The following is a 23,287-nucleotide window of genomic DNA, read 5'->3' as shown; positions in this document are numbered from 1 at the left end:
TGTTGGTTGGGAGGGATCAACATCTGATTCGCATGTACTGAAGGACGCATTGACTCGTAGAGATATACTATTTGTACCTGAAGGTAAATAATATATTTTTATGCAGTAATCTTTTATCTATTTTATCTTCATTTATTTTATGTAAAATACAATTTCTATTGTAGGTAAATATTATCTAGTCAATGTTGGTTATGCAAATCTTCTAGGATTTTTGGCTCCATATCGAGGAACTCGGTATCATTTGCAAGAATTTGGAGATAATATTTCTAGGAAAGAAAAAAAATTATTCAACCGAAGACACTCGTTTTTGCGGAATACTATTGAGAGAACTTTTGGTGCTTTAAAAGCTCGATTTCAAATGTTGAAAGGCGCTCCTCCATTTCTTTAAAGATGCAGATAAAAACTATAATTTTATTATTGCACAATTATATACGTAGATAGGATTACAATGATATATTTGAATTGGAAGATGATGATTCGGATGACGAGTTCGGTGGAGGAGGTGATGGGTCCAATTAAGTGCAACGGATGATACAAACAACGATGATAACGATGGTCTTGTGGAAGAGGATACCCAATCAACAAGCATTCGGGGGCAACGTGCATTATAATCCACAAGAGCCGCACAACTTTGAGATGACACAACGACTTGTATGTGGCATGATAAATGATGATTGTATCTTATTGCTTTTGAACATGTGTTGTTCTTTTGTACTGAACTTGTAATTTGATGATTTTAATACTAAAGGCACGAACTCGTTATTAGAATAATCTTTCTTAGGTTATTAATGAAGTTGTATATTTATTTATATATTATTTTTATTAAATTTTATTACTATATTAAACTAGATATTTAAGTCTAGTAAATAAAATATAGTTACAATATGCATTCGATCAATTAATTATATTCAATTTTGTGGAAATATATTATTAATTAATACCATGTAAAAAAACCATCTTCTGTTATTAATAAAATAATTATTTATTTATTCATTATATTTATTTTTTAATTAGTATTATATTAGTGATTTAATTGTGGTAATTAAGATATTGTTAAATCAAGCATTTGATCAATTCTTTTGGTTTAATTAACCCATTTTTATTTAATAAAAATAATAGTTTTAAATTTAATGAAAACATATTATTAATTACTATTACGTACAAATATATAGTGTGTTAAAGTTATGATTAGATCAATTTTTCCTGTTAAATCATTCCTTTTTAGGTTAAAGTATATTATATGTCATTAATAAATTAATAACTGAACTTATTACATTCTTTTCTGTTATTTATAACATTATTTATTTATTATTTATAATTAATCATGTGCATATTTCATTGGCTCATGTAATTGCTGTATTAATGTACAATAAAATGTAATCATTAAATAATATAATATCTAATTCAATTAATTATTATATTAATATATTTTAATTATATATTAAATTACTTATTCGTGTAGTAATAATTGGATGCTTTACCGAATTTGGGGTTTAAGGATTATGTTTTAATTAAGTATACTGTTAGGGTTTAGGGATTCTCTTATTTTTATATTTTTCTCATGTTGGGGCACTAACACTGGAAACTGTTTTCGAGTGCACGTGAAGTCGTCCACACTAACACCAAGTTTGAAGGTGAAGTTCATGTAGATGAATGAAATAAATTTGAATCATGAGATGAAAATGAACTTTAAATTTTCGTTTCGTTGACTGACCTCCCGCCCCTCTCAGCAAAAGAAAATTGAAAACCAATAATCCTTTTCATTGGTAGCTGAGTTCTAAACTCCAAATTATGGAGTGTTGAAGAGCAGGTATGAAAAAGTCTTATAAAAGAAAACTATCCTCTCCCTATACTATCAATTTTTATAAAAGAAAACTCTCTAATGTCAAGTATTTTATAGCTAAATAAGAAAGAGCATTGCCCCGCAACTGGTATAATATTTTTAAGTATTTATGTAATACATGGTATACATACCATATACCACACCCTAAATACATAATATATGGATGTGACATCAATGACTCCTTATTGCTCCCAAAACCCAACCTCCCTTTATTGAGATTATTCCTTGCAAACCTTTTTAATTTTTTTTCACAAATTGGGAGCATTAACATGTATATTTGGCTGTCATAATTAACTGTTAAAAAGAGAAAGACAACATTATCATATAAGTAATGCCGCCCCCCCCCCCCCCTCCGTATTATAAGTGTTTGGAGGTCAAATCTACCAAGAATGGTCTCTCTCTCTCTCTCTCTCTCTCTTTCTCTCTCTAACTCACAACCCATCCCTTGAATTATTTACAAATAAAATCATAGGGTTCAAATAGAAACCCCATTCCCAAGTTTAAAGCTAGGATGGGGTGGCTTCACATGAAACCACCCTATTGCCATCCTTCATAACAAGATCCAACTTTAATTTTTGCATTTGTTTTGCTTCTAATAGTTGTTTGTCTTGTTTTTTTGCCCTATCTTTGTAATTTGTAACTTCTTGCATATTTGATGGCTAATATAAGGCTCTAACTTAGGTTAATTAAACTACCAATTAATTTAAATTATGAATAATACATCCAATTAACATGTCATTAGTTGTTTTTTATTTGTTAAATCAGACCATAAATAACTAGTGGTTAATAAATGACCATGTTTAAATTGAACATTTTGACTCATAATAATTGTAATTGTAATCTTTTTAAAGTGTAATTACAGAAACATATTCTTGATAGTATGATACACTCAACCCTATAATGCACTATTAAGTATTAAATTAATAAATAATCAATTAATACTATAGTTAATTGAATGGATGGTATAAAATAAAGTATAAGGTATTAATTTGATGTAATGATAAATATCAATTTCTTGTCTATAAACTAATTGATGGTTTAAAAGTATTAAATATAATATTCAAATTAAAAAGGGATCATCCTCTTATTTGCTCCTCTTTTTGAGTCTAATCCATACCTTGGTCATCTCCTCCTCGAAGGTGGGCTAACTTGTTAGCGTTATTTTTTTTTTAGACCATATGCACCACAAAACTCAATAGTCATCGATTTTCATTTTTTTTTTTTACCTACATTGAAACTTGTTGTTTATTAGAAAGTAGCAACAATTTCAAATGTGAACTTTTCAATTATGATTTTTTTGGCAAAATTATTGAGTCTATGTATTTTGCTATTCAACGAATAAATATGGCTATTCTTTTTTGTGAATTAGATAATTACTGGCATAAAATCGATACAAGATTGTTTATAATATCCCATTTAAGACGGGAGTACAAGAAATACATATGTGATTACAATGTAGTGTGTTGTTGGATGAATGGAAAATTAATTTAATGTTTTTTTTGAATTTTTGGCGCTCTTGCGGCCCTATATTAAGATATTTTCAAGTTTTTCCCAATCTAATAAGACACTTATCATCTTCATTCTCTTAAAATTGGTGCATTGTACACTTTTTTTTCACAAAATTCATAAGAGGATTTCAAAAAATTTACCTGGATAGATTGAGGATTACATGGTTTTTTATCTTTTTGAAAATTTTGGATGTCTCCTTATTGCATTCCTAGGACATTAGTAAGAGACATATGTAATGGTATGTAAAACTTAATGTTCGAGACATAAGTTTGGGGCAACGTGACACATCTTAAAAAATCTTAAAATCCACCTCAATTACTAAATGTGTCCAATAATTATTTATTTTTCACATCTTTTTAATTCCTTGCCTATTATAGATATTGAAGTTACAAACACCAAAGTATTAAGAGACATTCATGTGTGTAGGGGTGACATAATTGGAAAACTTCCATAGAGATGACATACAGTTGTAATTATACAAGATGTTGTATGTCCTCTTAAGTCTTTTTCTTTTTCTTCCTCCTTCATTTCTTTTCCATTTTCTTCTCCTTTTTCACGTCAAATCTTTGTGTACTTTGATACTATGTTGATTTCTAGGGACAACACATAAACACAAGAGATCTCAAGATAAGGAGAGGAGAGGAACTCTAGCTTTTGGGAGAGAGGAGATAAGAAACCAAGGGAGAAAAGGGAGAGAAAAAGAGGAAGAGGTGTATGAACAAATTTGAGCCAAGATGAATAGTCTTGAATGTTCTACCACATGCCTTACGATTGTATTTATAGTTGTGTGAAAGTGTTTATAATGATTACAATGCTCTTAGGACTACAAATTTCAAAAGAAAAAAGACATAAGAGGACATACACAATTTTGCAAACAACTCTATACCATATCTATGAAGTTCTCTTTATTTACTAGTCATGCCACCCCTACACACATGAGTGTCTCTTCACAACATAAATTCATATTGAGGACCTTTTCGTCCTTATTGTAAGGACAACAATGAAAGAAGAAAGGACAACTGTATAATTCCCTTCCTAATGGTAAATGTGTAATAGCTTGTAGGTGTGGGTGTTCATTACAAATATTCTTTGAATGGCCTAATATTTGTCTTGTGGTTAAAGGACATATACAAATCTATGAGATTGATTTTTATGATTTTTATTTAATGACTAAATTTAATTCTATCAAAGCATTGTGAACCATATGGAACAACTACCATGACTTACAAGAAGATAAATCAGGTGTATAAAAATTAAATATCTAGGCTAAAACAATCTCCTTGTATATGATTTGATAAATTTTATTCCAGAATTATCTAATCAATACTACTCTATGTGTGATTCTCAGTATAATATTTATACATTTAATCGTATTAAACATCTTACATAAATTATATCTTGCTTAAAAATTGATGGGCATGCAAATAGTCAGAGTAATTTGGCCCAACACCTTGAAGATAAATTTTTAGAATAGTTTCACAAGTAAACACCTTAATCATGTATGTGACCCCCCCTTGGTCTTTGACAATCACAATTAAGACATGGCCAATTGTATTCAACACAAGCACCCAAGTATGCAGACTATAAAGAGGTAATAAAGTTGGGTAATCCTACTTTGATGATTTAAGAGGCACATAATGAGTGCAAAATTGATAGCATTAATCAATCAATGGGTTTCCCTAATGTTGGTTTATAGGATTTGATGTTTATGAGGGTGAATATAATTCAAAGCTTGAAAAGAGACAGAACACCTAATTAAGTAGACAAATGATGAGCTTTAATTTGAATTCCCCCAGCTTTTGATGGATCCCAACCTCCATGCTTTTGCCCCAAGGAAGCCTTTCTTTTTGCTTTCTTTTTGAGCTCTCCGCCAAAGAATACATCTATCCGGTGTCCCCTAGCTGACCTTACCGAATGGGAAGCTTTGTCGTTAGCCTTTCTGGGCCCACTTTTTGAAGGGATCAGATTTAATCACAGGGAGCGTTGAATTGACCTGTACCCTCCTCTCAAATGTCAAACATTAGAAGAGAAATTTCCTTTGCGTAACGTAAATTACCGAATTTACCCTTTGTCTTTTCCTATTATTATCCGTAACGGCAAAGCAATCTTCGCCTACGAGGATTTACCCTTTTGTTTTTGTTTTTGTTGGAAAAGTGGGTCCTACTTCTAGGACTTTGGTTGGTACAGATTGGACCGATGAGGTCTACATGGGGGGTAATCTCGTTAATTTGGCCCAAGGACGAGGGTCTTTTCTGAGGTTCCTCCAATTTTAAATTTCTGTTCGTTTGGGTCATAACGCGACATGGAGGCTGCTCGGCCTCCGTCGCGGGCACATGCTTCGTCCGGTGTATGCGCGATTTGAAATCGAAATCCTTTCAACAAAAAGAGTCCCTGAATATCAAAGGCAAATATTAACGCCCTCTTCGCTAACCTGAGACGAAAACGGCCCTACTGTTATTAGATTTAGAATCGTTGGAGAAATTTCCCTTTCATGATATCCGCCAACCGCTGTAATTGCATACAGAGCTGAGGGCCGACATTCCGAGTCCTCTGTAAAATTTAATTGGTGGAAAGAGACGAGATTTGGGTTCCGAGGAAAAAATCAGTCGCTTCTGGAGGTTAGGAGCGTTCCACCGGAAATATATACACCGGAAAATTGGGTATGTATCTGCTTTCGGAGTGAATATTTATTAATATGTGAAAGCATACTCCCGCGTGCAGGCGCTGCCATCATCGTGAGAAATCTCTTACTCAGAGCGACGTGGGTTGTCTCGCTTTTTCTCTCCGATCTGCTCCAGATTTCACTAGTTGTTTCGTGGTCAGATCTCTCTGACGGATTGCCATCTGACAAACCTGGCGATTCATTTCGATCCGAATCTGGTCCATTTTCAGTACTATTTTTTGGATGAATTGCGTCCATTATGTAAACGTCTTGCTTGCGATGCATTCGAGGATTAATGTTTCTTCTTCTCGCGTTAGGGCTAAATTCGTTTATTGGATTCGATCCGCTCTTGCATTTCCGCATTCGATCTGATACGCTTTGGATCTCGTGTCGTGGAAAGACTTTCATGTTTTGCTCGATCTTTGAGTTTTCGCCTCCATGTGAGTATTTTTTTTTTTTTTTTTATCGATTTAGGGTTTCTATTTCTGACCATTCTTCTTACTGCTTCATATCTATGATTCTCTTTTGAAATTTGTTTCTCCCCTGCAGTGGTTTTATTCGATATATAAAAATTGGCGCCTCAACGCCGCGCCCAGCGCCACATGGGTGGCCAGATGCAGCAGAGCAACGCCGCTGCGGCTGCTGCTCTGTATGATCATCCCGGAAGCGGGTCCCTGCACAATGCGGGTCCTGTGAGTGACGCTAGTGACGCCGTCATGGCGCGCTGGCTCCAATCTGCCGGTTTGCAGCATCTGGCCGCTCCCTTAGCTGCTCCTGGAATCGACCAGCGGCTTCTCCCAAATCTTCTCATGCAGGTAAGGCTTTCTCTTTCAGTTTCTGTTTCTCTGTAACTGTTTTACCGTTTTCAGGATTGATGTCTTGTTGGGGTGACGCTAATCAATTTATGATGACACTAATTTTCAGTTTGTTGACTAATCTTGGTTTTTCCTTTTTGATTAACGTGTTTAGTTATGTGATGTGAACGCTGGTTGGTTTTGTTAGTGCATAATTTGGTTCTCATTACAGTATTTTTAGGATGAGAGGGCAGTTTAAATATGAGATCGGCTCATAGTTAAAACATGATTGTTTTGATCTATTCCTTTTGTGAAGCGAGTAAAACGATCATATGCTTTTACTTTGAGGGTTTTTCATTGCATGTATATTTGAAACTTTATTTTTCCCTATTTAAGGTTTCGTTTCTTGCATTGTACTGATGCTATGAAAATCTATATAATTTATTGGTAGGGTTATGGAGTACAATCTGCCGAGGAAAAGCAGAAAATCTTTAAGCTGCTGCGGAACTTGAATTTGAATGGGGAGTCTGAACCGGTCACACCGACTGCCCAAGGTTCAGGAACAGCACAGGGTTCGGATGGGTTTTATTCCCCCGAACTGAGAGGGGAGTTTGGTGCGGGGCTCTTGGATCTTCATGCGATGGATGACACTGAGCTTCTTTCAGATGTATGTTACTTTGGATATGTTGCATTTCTTCTTCTTCTAAAACAAAGTTTCTTCCTCTTGAAATTTTACTTGCTCGGGTTTTATACTCAACCGAGTTCTGTTGTGTTTCTGGAATAATTTCATGTAACTTACTATTACCCCATAAGAGAGTAGTTCTGTGAACTCCAGGGGTTATCAACTAGTAAAATTTTAAATATTCAAATTAGATGTGAAGTTGCAAGAAAAAGTGTAAACTTTCCTAAAAATCTTTTTGGTTTTAGTTGATATGACAACTATCTTTTAGTAACAAAAAAATGTATACAAATATAAAAATTTATTTGCTTAGCTGAGTTGTGAATTGGTGATGGCAGGTTTCATGCCTAAGAATGTGAATCAGGAATTTGAGTGGAAAATGGGCCTACTCCCAGGAACATAATATTTAGCTTTTGGATGGCGGAGCACTTTGGAAGTTATTTTTTATTTTTTTAAACCACTTAGGGGGAAGGGGTGCTGATGACCTGACATGTTCATATTTCAATCAGAATGACTTCAATTTTTTTTTTTTTTGCTCTTTTATTCTCTTGATGTTAGTTTAGTTATCCATCCTGCTGTTTATAATTCATCATTGCACTGTTTCATAAAAAAAGAAAAGTTCTTTTCCCCACACCTCCAGGCATCTACTATTTTACTTTTTAAAAAAAAAAAAGAAAAGAAAAGAAAAGTTGAGCTGATTTTGTTATTCTGTTTGGTTCTTGGTAGCATGTTATGTCAGAGCCTTTTGAGCCATCGCCTTTCATGCCTGCTGTCACTGGTAGGGGATTTGATGATGATGTGGACGCAGTAAATAACAGACAACAGAGAGGTCAAGCAGATGCCTTAATGAGGTTATCCACTAATGAGAAGGAGAGAATCAATGACAAAGAAACAAGTTCAAAGGAGGTCAACCTTGCTAAGATCAAAGTTGTGGTATGTTTTCTTTCAATTAAGATCGATTTGCTTCTGTAAGTTTCATTTACAGAGTTACTCTTACAGATTTGCACTTTATAACATGGTATCATCTAGTGTTTGGAGACTACGTTTTTTCCAAAATTTGCAGCCATAGTTCTCTCTCCCCCCCCCCCCCCCCCCCTCTTTATTTTCCTTTGTACTATTAAAAGATGTTTTTGAATTTTGTAAGTTCTGTTTTTTCAAAATTTTTAAGCATTGCTACTGTCAGGATTGTCTTGAAACTAGGGACAAGCTTGTGATATTTGGTGGTGTTTGGGTGTGATACAACTATTTATTTCAAAATTGAAAAGGTTTTACTATCATTATATAATTAATTGTCTTGTTATTAAAAGTATTTATCCCTTTTAAAAATATTATATTAGTATTTAAAGGGTTAATGTTGTGAAAATTTTATGTAGTTAAGAAGAAAGAACAGTGTATAGGGTGTTCCATTGCCTGTGCCCGTACACATGGAGTGCAACATGAAAAAGAAGGTGAAAAGAAAATTGAGTTGCCAAAAATTATTTTGACCACAAATTTCAACAATAGCGCATTTCCTAGTTCCCTTATTCCCTTGTGTTTCTTCCAATTAGGGTTTTGAAATACATGAGAAAACAGAAATTAATTTGCCATTTTCTAGCGTAAACGATTTTTGTGTACATATCCAGCTGTCTTTTTCTTGTTAAGCCCAACATTTGATTACATCATTCATTCAATCACATTATGGCAACCAAGATATGCTCTTCAGTTTCCTTTCTTTTGTTTGAAGGATCACCTCTTCCTTTTCTTCTGAACCCATAATTTTCATGGATCATGTTGCATCCTGTTGGAACCCTGAGAATAGTTTCATCAGTGTACCTGCTGTAATCCTAGTGAGTATTCATCCTCTGTTGAACTTCCTACTCTCAAACTGTCTAGACTTTGAGGGTCTAGAGCCTCAAACCTTCTTCTATTTTCCTATCCTCCTACTCTACACTCCTTACGTCCCTCTATTCCAGTTTTTTCTCTTAGAGGACAGTACTACCGGTGCCAGGTGGAGCGCCCTCAATGAGCTCCTGGGTATCCCACCCTCTCCTGTCGGCCTTGTTTCCTCTTTTACCCCTTCTGTTGTAGACATTGGTTCCCGAGGGTCTACCATATCTAGATTGTAGTTTGTGTTGGAATGGTTGTGTCTACATGCACATGGGAATAAACTTGGGTCTCATTGTGGATTTTCTCACTCAAAGAAGTTTCTTGGCTTTTGGATATAATAAGTAAACAGCATGGTTGTTACCTTCTGCTTAACCAGCAAGTACTTCTACAATTGTTATGGTCAGGTTCAGTTTCTTGTTTGTGACTGCGGCTGATTGAAGAAAGAGCTGTTCACATGGGTGAGTTTGGTTCCTAAAGTCTGGGGTTTTCTTCCAATTTGCCATGAGAGCTCAGTTCGATGTGTCAATTGAAACCTGTCAAAGATCTCCAGCCTACTATACACACTTTTTTTTTTTTTTTTTGTTGTTGTTGTTGTTGTGGCACTCATTGCTCTCTATATGCTATGCTTTGTGAATGGGAAGGCTGCTGGGGGTCCCTTTTCTTTCCATGAAACTGAGTTTGCAGTTTGGAGAATTCTAGTCCCAATTAAGCTTGTTATAAGTTTTTTACTGAATTTCAAAACCTTTAATGCTCTGATCTTTTTCAAACTTATCGTCTTTCATTTTTTTCATTTACCTTTGAATTTTTATTTTAAGTAATTTGATTCATTATTTCAAAGTTTTGGTAAAGTAGATTTAACTTAGAGATCTTGTAGTTTTTTGTTAAGTAATTTTTATTTTAAGTAATTTAATTCATTATTTCAAAATTTTAGTAAAGTAGATTTCGCTTCGTGATCTTGTATTTTTTTTTTTTTAACTTTGTTCATCCTTATTGACATGCATTACAGGTGCGTAAGAGGCCCTTGAACAAGAAGGAATTGTCTCGAAAGGAGGATGATATTGTAACTGTCAATGACAATGCGTTAACTGTTCATGAACCTAAGCTTAAGGTGCAATTGTTACTTTCCATGTATTTTAATCTCGTACATCTCACTTTCAATTAAGCCAATAGTGTTGTGGATGCTAGGTTCAGTAAGAATAACATCAAGGTTTTCCTATTCTTATCTGTTGTTTGTTTTTGGGAGCTAATTGTAAGTATTAATGTGACAAGGTGGATTTGACTGCCTACGTTGAGAAGCATGAATTTTGTTTTGATGCTGTTCTGGATGAGCATGTTACAAATGACAAGGTAAATGACTTACTGTTTGTGTCAATATTTTTCATTAGTGCTATTTTATTTATGAATAGATGGATGTGGGTATGTTGATGATCCTTCATGCATTTTTTTTGAACGATATCTTTGTGTATGTTGGGAAAACTGAGAATTAGAACTAGATGGAGCAACCCTGAAACTCTTGACTTGGTTAACTTGGATTGGTAACTTTGATGAGTTTTATAAATATTGAACTGGCACATACACATGCATACACATAATCAAAATTTACATAAACTTGTTTAAGGTGCATAGGAATTCTTTAGGGCACATACTTTACTTCTTGTTTCGGATTTTTTTATTCTTCCAGCTGCTTTCCTCTCCGTCGACTTGTCTGATGTTCAAATCGAGAGAGAAGAATAAAAAATAAATATTTGATATTGTAAAAGAATTGACTTTTAGGGTTTTGGAGAAGAAGGAGAAGGAGACAAGAAAGGGAGAAAACCAGAGTTCATAAAGACTTTGTGTGGGGGTCGAGCTGGATGCCCAATGCTATTTATAATGATCTGAGTTAGAAATTACAGAAATGCCCTTAGTCACTTAAATCTCACTTAAACCCACGTATCTCCCTAAATACTTGTCCAAAGTACATAAAAATTGAACCAAAGATAAAACAAAGTATATAGAATAAAGTAGTGTAGTTGCTTGACTTTATAGACAGTTTGAAATGATGATTTTGCCCTTCAATGCACTTCCCCTCAAGTCGGAGCTTATATATCCATAAGGCCCAACTTGCTAGAAAACACACCAAACTCATGTTTTCTCAGTGCTTTGGTGAACATGTCTCCAATTTGATCACTGGACCGTATGTAGGGGATGATGACTTCATTTTTCATCACAACATTTCAAATGAAGTGATAGTCAACTTCAATGTGTTTCGTCCTTTCATGAAACACGAGGTTTCCTGCAATTAATATGGTAGCTTGATTATCATAGTACACAGTCATCGACCTTTCGTGTTGTAGTTTCCATTGTCTAAGCATAGATCTTGCTGGCATTAGGTAACTAATTGTATGAGCCATAACTCTATACTCAACTTCAGCACTTGAATAAGCAACAATATTCTGTTTTTTACTTTTCCAGCTAATCAGATTACCTCCTAGGAAGACGCAATAGTCAATAATAGATTTTTGATGAAGTTTTGACCCAACATAGTCAGCTTCTGAGAAAGCCTCTTTCATGTGATTGTGAAGTTTAAAGAAGAGTCCCCTTCCAAATGTCCCTTTTAGATATATGAAGATCCACGAGGCAGTTTCCAGATGTGAGGACACTCTATGAACTGACTAATAACACTCACAACAAAGGATATGTCAAGATGGGTGATAGTAGCATATATGAGTTTTCTTGGAGTTCATTATTATCTTCATCATGAAGGTCATGTCCAACCTCCATTGGAGTCTCCAATGGCTTAGCACCCAATAATCTATACTCATGTAACATATCGGTGATATATTGCCTCTTATTTAGTACCAAATGTGCCTTGCTTTTGTTAGGATTTAGACGCTCTAATTCCAAACTAACGAGAGCAATAATAATAATCGCGGAAGAAAGGAAAAATAAGCACGAAAAACAACAAGATTTATACAGGTTCACCTCAAGGTGATATTACGTCCTGTCTTCCGCCGTTGCAGTAATCCACTATAAAGATGAAATAGTTTACAAGAGAAATTACGCACACTTACAAGTGTTTTCTCTAACCTCTCTCGGGCTACAACTCCAACTCCAACTCCTCGGTGATGATTAAAAAACCCTAACAACGGCGTCCCTCAATTATAAAGAGAAAATTAGGGCAACCGCGATACAAGAGTAAAATTTTCAAACTGCCCTTAATGAAACAACAATTAATATATCGTGGTCCGGGCGGGGGCGGAGGGGGACTTCCCACTCTCCTTCCAACCCCCACAGTGACCTTACCGCGAAGATCGATCCGCGTATCGACTTAGTGTAGGGCGTTGATTAGGCTCCACAACTTAACAACTTCTAGCTACTTGAATGCTGAGAAAATATTTTTGTGAGCCCAGGTCTTTAGTCTGAAAGTTCTGTGCTAGATAGGCTTTTACTTTTTCAATGCCGTGGATATCACTGCCAGATAGAATGATGTCGTCCACATATACTAGTATTACCACCATGCTAGACTTCTTCAAAACAAATAGTGAATGGTCACAGTGGCTCCTGACAAATCCAATTGACACAATCACTTGAATAAACTTCTCAAACCATGCTTGTGGGCCTTGTTTGAGACCGTATATGGCTTTCTTTAGTTGACATACCTTGTCATTCTCCCCTTGAGTAACATACCTAGAAGGTTGCTCCATATATACCTCCTTAGTTAGATCACCATACAAGAAAACATTCTTAATATCCAGTTGATACAATGGCCACTCCTGGTTAACAACAACAAACATCAAAATTCGAACTGAAGATAGCCGTGCCATAGGAGAAAAGATTTCGAAAACATTAATCTCATATGTATGGGTGTAGTATTTGGCAACCATCCTAGCCTTATATCGTTCAACTGAGTTGTTTGGCTTATACTTCACTGTGTATATTCATCTACAACCCACAACTATAGCACCAACGGGTAGATCACATAGTTTCCAGGTGCCTCTATCCAATAATGACTCCATCTCAGCATCCATTGCTTTTCTCCGCTGAGGGGAGAAATGAGCATCCTGCATAGATGAAAGAATAGTGTAGGAGGACAGGACACGTCAAACTGTTTGTACCAATCAGAATGAGAATCAAATGATACAAAGTGAGACAAGGGATAACATGTGACTTTTCTAACACCTTTCCGAAGAACAATAGGCAGGTATAACTCACTTACCTTAGGATTTGTAGACAAGGGGTTCTTTGTCCAATAGGAGAGAGGGAATTGGTTCATCTTTATTAGCTTTCTGTTTGTGATATACCTATAGTAACTTCTTTGTAGTAGCATCAGGAAGTGGATTAGGGATATCATCCACAAAAACTGGGACAATAACCTCAGGCAAAGAGATAGGCAAAGGCACCTCAATGGAAGTCGAAGGGAAGAAAGGAGCATCTTTAAAAAATGTCACATCAGTAGAAACAAATGTTTTCTTTGTAGATGAACAATAACATTTATATCCTTTCCGTGTGTGGGTGAGTAGCCCATAAAAAATACACTTGACAGAACAAGGTGACAACTTGTTTATAGAACACACCCAAATACATGTGCAAAACAAACACATCCTAAGACCCGAGGAGAGACTGGAAATAAGGTAACTGATGGTAGTAATATGTGGATAGGAATTTTCCCATCAATAACAGAAGAAGGCTTCCGATTAATAAGGAAGCAAGCATTTAGGACAACATCACCCCAGTATGATATGGGTACATGCATATGGAAAAGCATTGGACGATCCACTTCTAACAAATGGCGGTTTTTACATTCAGCAATGCCATTTTGCTGTTGTGTAAAAACACTTGAAGACTGGTGTATAATATCATAATCTTTACGAAACAAGTCAAACTTTTGATTCATAAATACTAGACCATTATCAGGGCGGAGTACATGAATAGAAGTATTGAAACTGATTTTTTCTTTCACTATAAAAACGTTTGAACACATCACATACTTTAGATTTCTCCAGTAGGAGATACACCCAAGTACATCGATTGAAATCATCTATAAAGGCAAAAAGTACTTATAACTAGAAATACTAGGCATAGGACAAGGTCCCCTAACATCGAAATGAATGACATCAAATGAGAAACTGCTTCAGGATTGCCTTGTAGGAAAGAATGTTCTATGATGTATGCCCAACTGACACAAGTCACATTGGAAGGATAGACTTGAAGGAAACTCAAGACACAGTTGAATCAACTTTAAAGGAGAGGGATGACCTAACTGTAGATGCTATTGTAGAGGAGAAATCACAAAGTGTAATGCTTGTGGAGATTCTTGTAAATTGCTCTCCACATAGTGTAGTCCTCCTCTCTTACGTGCCGGACCAATCATCCTTCTCATTGTAAGATCCTGAAAAACAAAATGTGAGGGATAAAAAGGTTACAGAGCAATTCATGGGTTTAGTGAGTTGACTTATTGACAACAAGTTGAGAGGGAATTTGGGGACAAATAGAACTGAATGCAGTCAGTACTCTCATGAACAAGATAGTTGGCCCATACAGGTTTACCAAACTTTTCCCATCACTTTTCAGAGATGTGGTTTGTATGATCACAATGAATACATTCTTTGTTCAGCTTAATGTCAACTTGGGCTTTTCCTCTTCCTTGATTATCTTTGCCCTTTCCTCTGGTGTTTCTAATTCTACCCTTAGATGATTCTAAGGAATTAGGGCTGATGTTGGAGTGCTGGTTACATATGCATTTCCTGATGCTACATTCTCTGCATGCAACACTCGGCTATATGCTGTGAATAGTGATCGAATATCCTCAAAGGCCAATAATTGAACTCTAATAGAGTCAAATTCAGGTGTGAATAGTGATTGAATATCCTCAAAGGCCAATAATTGAGCTCTAATAGGGTCAAATTCAGGTCCTAACCTATCCATGAATTTAACAGTGTGAACTCTCCCTTTCACTAGTGGTGATGGAATGGAAAACATTGATCTCCTGTAATATACCAACTAGCTCACTGTAGTATGTAGTGATGGACAGTTGACCTCTCAAGGCTAAACATCATAGCATACAGCTCAAAAACACGAGACTAGTTGCTCTCTTGTGCATAGACAGATTCTAAGGAATACCACATTTCCTTAGCAGTGCCACAGTTCATAACCTGATTTCTCAAATCAGGATCCAAACTCTCAAGTATCTAGGTCATAACCTGACTATCTTCAGCTTCCCAGTCTTCAGTCAATGTGACAGTAGGGTCATCTCTAATGAATTTTGTCTTTTTCCTGCCCTGCAAATATAGAATGATTGATCGTGACCAGCTTAAGTAATTCTGGCCATTCAGTCTCTCAGTAGTTATCATAATAGTATCCTTTCTTTCTAAACTTACAGATCCACTTGAAGGAGTAAAAACTTCACCTGAATCAGCCATTATGTACCTTGAACAGTCTCAAAAAAACTCACAAGTCAATGTGTACAGGTGTTGTCTATCCCACCTTGCTGGGAAAAAAATTAGGGTTTTTGAAAATTGGAAGACCCAACTCACCCTAACACATAATTCTTGCTGTTGTAGGTAATCCTCTGGGAAAAATTATAAATGTCACCTTTTTCAGGGTTGTCGTCACCTGATCCTGTGATGATGCAGGCAATAGAGCCTAGTGACAGGCTACTCGGCAAGGAAAAAAGAGAGAATTCAAGTAAAAAACTCTCTTTTACAATATAATTCTAGAATTAAGCACTTGAGTGCACAAACTTATGCAACGAACCACAAACTAGGGCTGACACGTGCAATCCAGGAGATGATGGAGGCAAAAGGACACAGTGCTGAGCTCACACAGTCCAAATAAGTGATTTTTATCACTTGATATCGCTTGAGTCACGTACAAGTCAAGTCTGAGTCAGTTTAGTCTTGTATACATCAAAGATCAATAGTAACTCAGTTCAGGCTTCTGTTGATTTGATTTCACTCTGCTGATTTGCTTGATGGCTCGCTAAGTTCTCCAACAATGCATTCATGTCATTTCATACTAAGTTTTGTATTGTTCACGTTTATATAATTACTTGTTGTTAGGATCTTTTTATTAACTTTGATTTATTGGGTAATTATTTATCTCCATTGTTTATGATGATTCATTTTTCTGCTTCTTTGATTTAAACAGGTTTATCGTGTTACTGTAGCTCCGATCATTCCAACAATTTTCCAGCGAACAAAAGCGACATGCTTCGCATATGGTCAAACAGGTGCAGAGATTTTTTTTTGGATTTTCTCCAGTACCTCTTTGCTGTTAGTCCATTATTATTGAAATCTTATTTTACAAATGCCCATGTAACTAATAAGTACCTGGCTGGATTTGATTTCCAGGTAGTGGTAAAACATTCACCATGCAGCCTCTACCGCTCAAAGCTACTGAAGACATCATTCGGTTATTGCATCAACCCATCTACCGCAACCAGAGGTTTAAGCTATGGCTAAGCTATTTTGAGATATATGGTGGTAAACTATTTGATCTGCTTAGTGATCGAAGGTTGGCTGCATACATTTTTTTTTTTCTGCATGAAAGTTTCACGTTTTTAATATTGTCATGTTGAAGGTTCTTTTGTTTCTTGTTATGCTCTACTTCTGCACACTGTTTTTGTTCATCTTTCTAACTTTTACTCACACCTGATATTGTGATTTTCTGGAATCAAGATTGATTACTAGTATATGTTCTAATAACAATCTATCTTTTTGTTGGAAGTACATTGATTCTTAGTATGATTCAAAGAAGTTATATAATTAGTATCAATTTAAAAAATTGCAAGATTTATAATTTTAGTGCCATATATTTTTGTTAGTAAATAGTGTTTTTTTGGTATCTAAACTCCTTTTTTAATGATCATTCATCAGGAAACTGTGCATGAGGGAAGATGGTCGTCAACAAGTATGCATTGTTGGATTGCAGGAGTTTGAAGTCTCAGATGTACAAATTGTTAAGGAATTTATTGAAAAGGGAAATGCAGCAAGAAGTACAGGTTCCACTGGTGCTAATGAGGAGTCGTCCAGATCTCATGCTATTCTGCAGCTTGCCATTAAGAAGCACCATGAAGTAATTGAATCCAGATGCCATAATGATGGTAACGAATCCAAGCCTGCAAAGGTCGTTGGAAAGATTTCTTTTATTGACCTTGCTGGTAGTGAACGTGGTGCTGACACAACGGATAATGACCGGCAGACTCGGTAATCATCTTATCTACTTTCTTCATATAATTTATTCTGAGATTTTTGACTAATTTTTGGGTTCTGGATCTCAGAATTGAGGGTGCAGAGATCAACAAGAGCCTTTTGGCCTTGAAAGAGTGTATCCGTGCACTTGACAATGATCAGATTCATATTCCATTTCGTGGAAGCAAACTCACAGAGGTTCTTCGTGATTCTTTTGTCGGTAATTCCAAGACAGTGATGATCTCTTGCATATCCCCGAATGCAGGTTCATGTGAACATACTCTCAACACTTTGAGATATGCTGATAGGTATGTTATCAACAGTGTATTAACATAATTTACGTGTATTATTGAAATTCTTTAGTTCTGATCAATTGTATTATGATGATGAAAGGGTCAAGAGCCTCTCTAAGAGTGGTAATACTAAAAAGGATCAAGCATCTGCTCCTTCAATCAAAGAATCTTCATCAACGTCATCGCTTCCTGTCCCAGTGGAAATGGAAGACGTTTCAGATTCAAATGAAGTGAAAACAGTTGATGTTGGAAGGAGGGTTATTGAGAATTTCTCACAAAATTATGATGCCGATTACGAGAGAAATGCCCCTGTTTTCTCATCACAATACAGCTACAATGGGAGGGAGGAAAGTGTGTTAACTACTGGTCCTATTGACAGAGAAAGGGTAGACATGAAAAGTAGTACAACGAATAACAAGTTGTATTCATCTGCTCAAAACTCGGTGGATACGTTTGAGGAAGAAAAAGTACGAAAAGTTTCTCCTCCTCGTAGAAAAGCTTATAGAGAAGAGAAAATTGAAAAGCAAAGCAACTGGCCAAAAAAGGACATGGGATCTGATTCATCGTTCAGTTACAGGCAACAGCAGCATGCATATGATTATAGTTCAAATAATGTTGTATCCAGGCAATATGAACCTGAACCTCCCCCAGTCCATGATGGTGAAATCAATGCCATACTTGAGGTTGCTTTATTTTGATTTTATAGCTATTCTTTGAGTTTCTCTTTCTTTGCATGTTCTTTGAGTTTCTCTCTTTTGCATGTTCTTTGAGTTTCTCTTTCTTTTGCATGTTTCAAATTTGATGCTTCATACGTTTGACTTTCAATTTGTATTCACTTGTGTAGGAGGAAGAAGCCTTAATTGCGGCTCACAGAAAAGAAATTGAAGAGACGATGGAAATAGTGCGTGAAGTAAGTCTTACTTTAACTGCTATTGCAGTCTGATGTCAAAACAATTATTTTCATAATATGTGGTACACTGAGTTGACTTGAGCCTGTGACGTTACCCTTTCAATAGTCATCTGCAGATGCAGTAGCCGTTTACACTAATAAAAACAAAAAGCCCTGGAAGCACCTGAAAAACAAAATAAAGAGCACAGTAATGCTTGGCATGATTATTGTGGCTCCTCAGTTTGTTTACGTCAATGGGTTGAATACAGCTTTTAAAAATTTCTTCATGAAGGGAGCTATATTTGTTGGTCTTTTCCGTGTTTTACAGTAAAAATGTAGTGGTTGGCCCTGTTTCATGTTTTACATGGATACCATAGTCTTAAACTTTGTTGCACAATGTACAGGCCTGTATATGAGTACTTAGCTAGTAGACAACCTTGCACATTTATAGAGCAACAGTTAGATTTTGCATGTTACTTTTAAGGTGTTTTCTTGATATTAATACTTGTTTTTTATTGTATCAGGAGATGAAGCTACTGGCTGAAGTTGACCAGCCTGGTAGTCTCATTGACAACTATGTAACGCAGCTGAGCTTTGTCCTTTCACGTAAGGCAGCAGGTTTGGTTAGCCTGCAGGCCCGCTTGGCAAGATTCCAGCATCGATTAAAGGAGCAGGAAATACTTAGCCGCAAGAAGGTTCCTCGGTAATGGAACCAGTGCCCTCCTACTACCGATACTGTCTTCTGTTGTTTTTGTTCGATACCCTGCTGCTACTTATCCGTGAGAAATATCTTGTACTTTTTTCATTCTTTCCTTTGTACCGTCATTCTTCGTTTTCAAGATTCATATGTATACGTTTCTCACTCCCACAGTGGAGATTTGAGTCTTGGGAGGCGCTCTGTAAGTGTTTCTTCTCTGATGGAACTATAGAAGGCCTCATCGGAATCTGTTCTTTAAAAGTACGGTGTGAAAGGATTGCATCAGCCATCAGCAGATGGAGCTAAATTGCCGCCTTACAAAAGATGAGTGCTGATAGTTCCTTTCTTCCTTTTTTTTTTTTTTTTTTTGAAATGGGATAGTTTTCTGCTTAGGGCTTCTGTATTTCTCGTTGTGTAATGGTTTCAGAAATGTTTTTACTGGTTCGAAGCTGGAGATAATTATTGTTTGTCCTATAGAAATTAAAAAAAAAGGTTTAGTCATGCTTCTAATTGTGTCTTTTGACAAATATTTTACTTCAAACATGTGGCCCTGATGCAGGAAAATGAATAAGCGCAATGATCAATTTCAAAACTATTGTTTGAGAAAATATACGCTTGAGAAGAATGTCTTGTGACAGGTCAAAGGAAATCTGTATGCCAGGCCAGTTACTGGGAGATGTGGGAGAAGTATGCTTTGCAGACTTAACCTATTTTATCAAGAACTATTTTTATATTTTTATTTATTATTTTCCGTGGCTTTTTTATTCGAGTAATAAAAACTTATTTTTAAACTCTATTTTAAGGCAAGAGCAAGCAAGAGGACATAAGCCTAAATGGCACACGGCCTTCCTCTTTTCCAATAGAAGGCAGCAATGACCGAAACAATATATTAGAATTATTATTTTTGATTCAAGATAGCAGATTACTATCATATATGAATTGAGGGGAAAAATGGGGATTACCATCATATATGAATTGAGGGGAAAAATAGGGAATGAACAAAAGTGACAAATACAAAATGTTCAAAACCATATTTAATTTCCCATATCTTATACAATACCCTTCAATTGTTCTTTCAATACAGAATCTTTAGGAATTGACAATGCTAAGAATGCTCATTTGGACTCATATCTCCCGATCTAAAAATGCCTCATCAGCTAAAGCTTGCATAATTTTTTACAAGTTCAAACTATTATAGAGAATTTTATGCAGAGGTAACAATGACCAAAATAGTAGATTAAAATTATCTTGTGCTTAAAGATAGCACATGCACAATTGAAAGATTACAATCATCAAATAATCGGGGAAAAAAAAGGTGAACGGACAAAAATGAGAAAAGCAAAAGGCTTGAAACCATCTTCTGTATCCATAAACAATTGGCTAAAAAATGGCAAAATCGAGGGACACTCATGTCTTTTAAAAGGAAGGCAAATAGAACAAAACTGACAATGTTCTCCAAGGTGTCTTTTTGAGTAAGTACTTCAATTCTTCTCATTAATGCTCTTTCAAGGCACTATGAGGCAAATGTCCAACAAAGAGTCCTGTTTGCGGCGAGTTGCCTTTGATCCTTTGCTTTGAAAGCTTTTCTAATAGCTTCGATTGTTCCATAAAAGAGCAAAAAACCTTTTCTCCTCAGGTCTCATTTTATCCTCCTACACAAAGTATGTATACAAAATGTTATGTTCTTTACATTTGCCTCGAAACTCTGCAATCCCAGCATCCATAACAGTGAGATTTTAGAGCTCCGAGGAAAATGTAAAGAAATCTGCAATGACACTTGCTCTCTCTATCCTTGATTTTCCTTTCCCTGTTCTTTACACCTCTAACATTCTCATAATTTTTTTCTGCCTCAGTAAGTCCTTAGCTTTGGAATTCCATTCTTCCAACTTGAACAATTCCAATTGCAAAATCTCCTGAACACAATAACGTTTCTGGCTTTGACATGCATCGACAAAAAAAGTAGGATTGCAAGCAGAAATGTAATGCACATTATTGTCATGTCTAATGTTGACAAAGCAATGAGACAAAAACAAACCTGCAAGAAGGAACACTAAAACCCCCATCAGAAATCGGAAGACCATAAACGAACTTATAAAATGTCAGAGTGGTTACGTTCATTCTTGTAAGCGGTAGCTTTTCGCACCTAACAGATCAGCTTTTTGGGTGTATTGGCTAACCGCTGTCATAGTATCATAACTAGGCATGCCACGTCCCGCGTTCGAATCCCGTGAGAGGTGGTCAAGAATGGGCGGGGTGGGTGTCAGAGTGGTTCCGTCCACTCTTGTAGGCGGTAGCTTTCCGCACCTAATAGATCGGTCTGTTAGGTAGTATTGGGGAGCCACTAACATGGTATCAGAGCAGGTTGGTCCCGAGTTCGAGTCCCGCTCCCACCGAATTTTATCCCAGGTATTTTTGGTGAATTTATCCCGGGTTTTTTCCGGTGAGTTTGTCCACGGGTTTTCCCGTGCAGGGGAGTGTTAGAATATTTGTTTGTATCGACCGGGCCAGTCCTTGTATAAGATCCGTGGAGTTGCTTTCCTAATAGGTTCGAGCCTTTTAGCGCAATGGTTTCAACATAAAATGCAAAACCTCAAAACAGAAAAGATAGTCAATGTAAAACTGCAAGACTTCTTGCATTCTCATCTAAAATAAAATGATTCCACATCCTACTGCACCTCACCTCAACAAATAGTACAAACAGAAAATCATAGATCCCAGAAAGAATAAGGGTACGAAAAAAGAAAGAAGAACGTTGTCCTGGAGCGACGATTTTTATAATATTCTACAGAACATTCATATTTTCCATCAACTACAAAAGAACATATCTCTCAACCACTCGACATTGTAGGTCCACATTTCCAGCGTCTTTTAAGGATATTATCTCACCACAAAACCCCCAATAACATAAATGACCCGTTCGAGAAAAAGAGTCCAGAACCATCTCAACAACGAAATCTCAGAAATCTCCCAGGCTCGCCGTAGACAAGCTAGAGAAATCGATAAATAAATAAAATAACCTCAATCTGCAAAATCGATTCACAAAACAAAATAAAAAGCACCTAATTCTATTAATGGCAACAAATGCAATACAAATGATTTAAAAGATTCTCCATACAAAGTTTCCACTGATTCTTGACGCGATTAAAAACAAAAAAGAATGAAAACGAACGTCCCAATACCAAAGTAAATCAATATGTAGAGATTGAAGAAGTACCGGAGAAAATGGAGCTTGCCAGAAAGAGAGATGGGAGGGCAGAGCCAGACAGTATCTGTGTTAGACGGGCACAGCCGCGGAGTGTGCAATTTCCATTAAATAATGGTTCTGTCAGTGCATGTGTCAAAGCGAGAAACGTTAAGAGGGGTTAGTCAATGAAGTACACGTGCATTTGTCATTGAATTTATGGGGACTCAAACTCTTAACCCTTAAAATAAGTTTTAGTATAATTAAATAATTTAATATAAATAAAAGATTAATATAATTAAAAAAAATTTAAACTAAAATTACTCTATGAGACTTGCTTTTATATTAATTGTGGCTCTCTTAGACTTCTTACTATATAAGACTTCTTATGCCACCTCATGTGATTATAGTGGGTCTCATATTTTATAGGTTTGGGCCCATCTTCTAACACTCTTAGATATATGGGTTTTCTTTGGTTTTATGGGTTTGGTGCTATCTTCTATCACACTTGGATATGTAGGTCTTCCTTGGTCGTGTGGGTTTGGGCCCATCTTCTAACACTCCCCCTCAAGCTGGCGGTGAGAGAACATTATGAACTCTCAGCTTGCTGCAAATGATATATACGATCTTATTGTATAGAATGACAGTCATCCATATCTTCCAACACTCCCCCTCACGCTGGTGCTCTTTTCCATGAGTCTCA

General features: G+C 36.1%; 1 protein-coding gene across 3 annotated transcripts; it reads left to right on the top strand.

Moving 5' to 3' along the window:
- The first annotated feature begins 5,676 nt into the window (after nucleotides 1-5,676).
- On the top strand, nucleotides 5,677-19,913 carry LOC137958692 (kinesin-like protein KIN-13A). 3 transcript variants are annotated; one of them, XM_068805784.1, is made up of 14 exons: nucleotides 5,677-5,970; nucleotides 6,074-6,454; nucleotides 6,564-6,829; nucleotides 7,260-7,475; nucleotides 8,214-8,420; nucleotides 10,360-10,461; nucleotides 10,623-10,700; nucleotides 16,482-16,563; nucleotides 16,685-16,847; nucleotides 17,210-17,539; nucleotides 17,614-17,832; nucleotides 17,918-18,500; nucleotides 18,662-18,727; nucleotides 19,231-19,913. In XM_068805784.1, the coding sequence occupies exons 3-14, from the start codon at nucleotides 6,617-6,619 to the stop codon at nucleotides 19,411-19,413; spliced, it is 2,442 nt and encodes an 813-aa protein (XP_068661885.1). In that variant the 5' UTR covers nucleotides 5,677-5,970; nucleotides 6,074-6,454; nucleotides 6,564-6,616; the 3' UTR covers nucleotides 19,414-19,913. The 3 variants fall into 3 exon arrangements, with proteins under 3 accessions (XP_068661885.1, XP_068661886.1, XP_068661884.1); XM_068805785.1 differs by having other exon boundaries at nucleotides 5,677-6,012; nucleotides 6,332-6,454; XM_068805783.1 differs by having other exon boundaries at nucleotides 5,677-6,232; nucleotides 6,332-6,454.
- Nucleotides 19,914-23,287: the final 3,374 nt, after the last annotated feature.

Source organism: Aristolochia californica, unplaced genomic scaffold (assembly GCF_029961685.1).
Source record: "Aristolochia californica isolate CCGP_79_NKW_82.1479 unplaced genomic scaffold, dmAriCali1.0.hap1 SCAF_3, whole genome shotgun sequence".
Classification (NCBI taxonomy): domain Eukaryota; kingdom Viridiplantae; phylum Streptophyta; class Magnoliopsida; order Piperales; family Aristolochiaceae; genus Aristolochia; species Aristolochia californica.
This window is presented reverse-complemented; position numbering and strand designations above follow the sequence as displayed.

Excerpts from the sequence above, each read along its gene's own strand:
- LOC137958692 (XM_068805784.1), top strand. The coding sequence starts at position 6,617 with ATGGGTGGCCAGATGCAGCAGAGCAACGCCGCTGCGGCTGCTGCTCTG. Across the intron at positions 16,848-17,209 it reads GATCTGCTTAGTGATCGAAG|GAAACTGTGCATGAGGGAAG; the intron begins GTTGGCTGCATA and ends ATCATTCATCAG. Across the intron at positions 17,540-17,613 it reads GATAATGACCGGCAGACTCG|AATTGAGGGTGCAGAGATCA; the intron begins GTAATCATCTTA and ends TCTGGATCTCAG.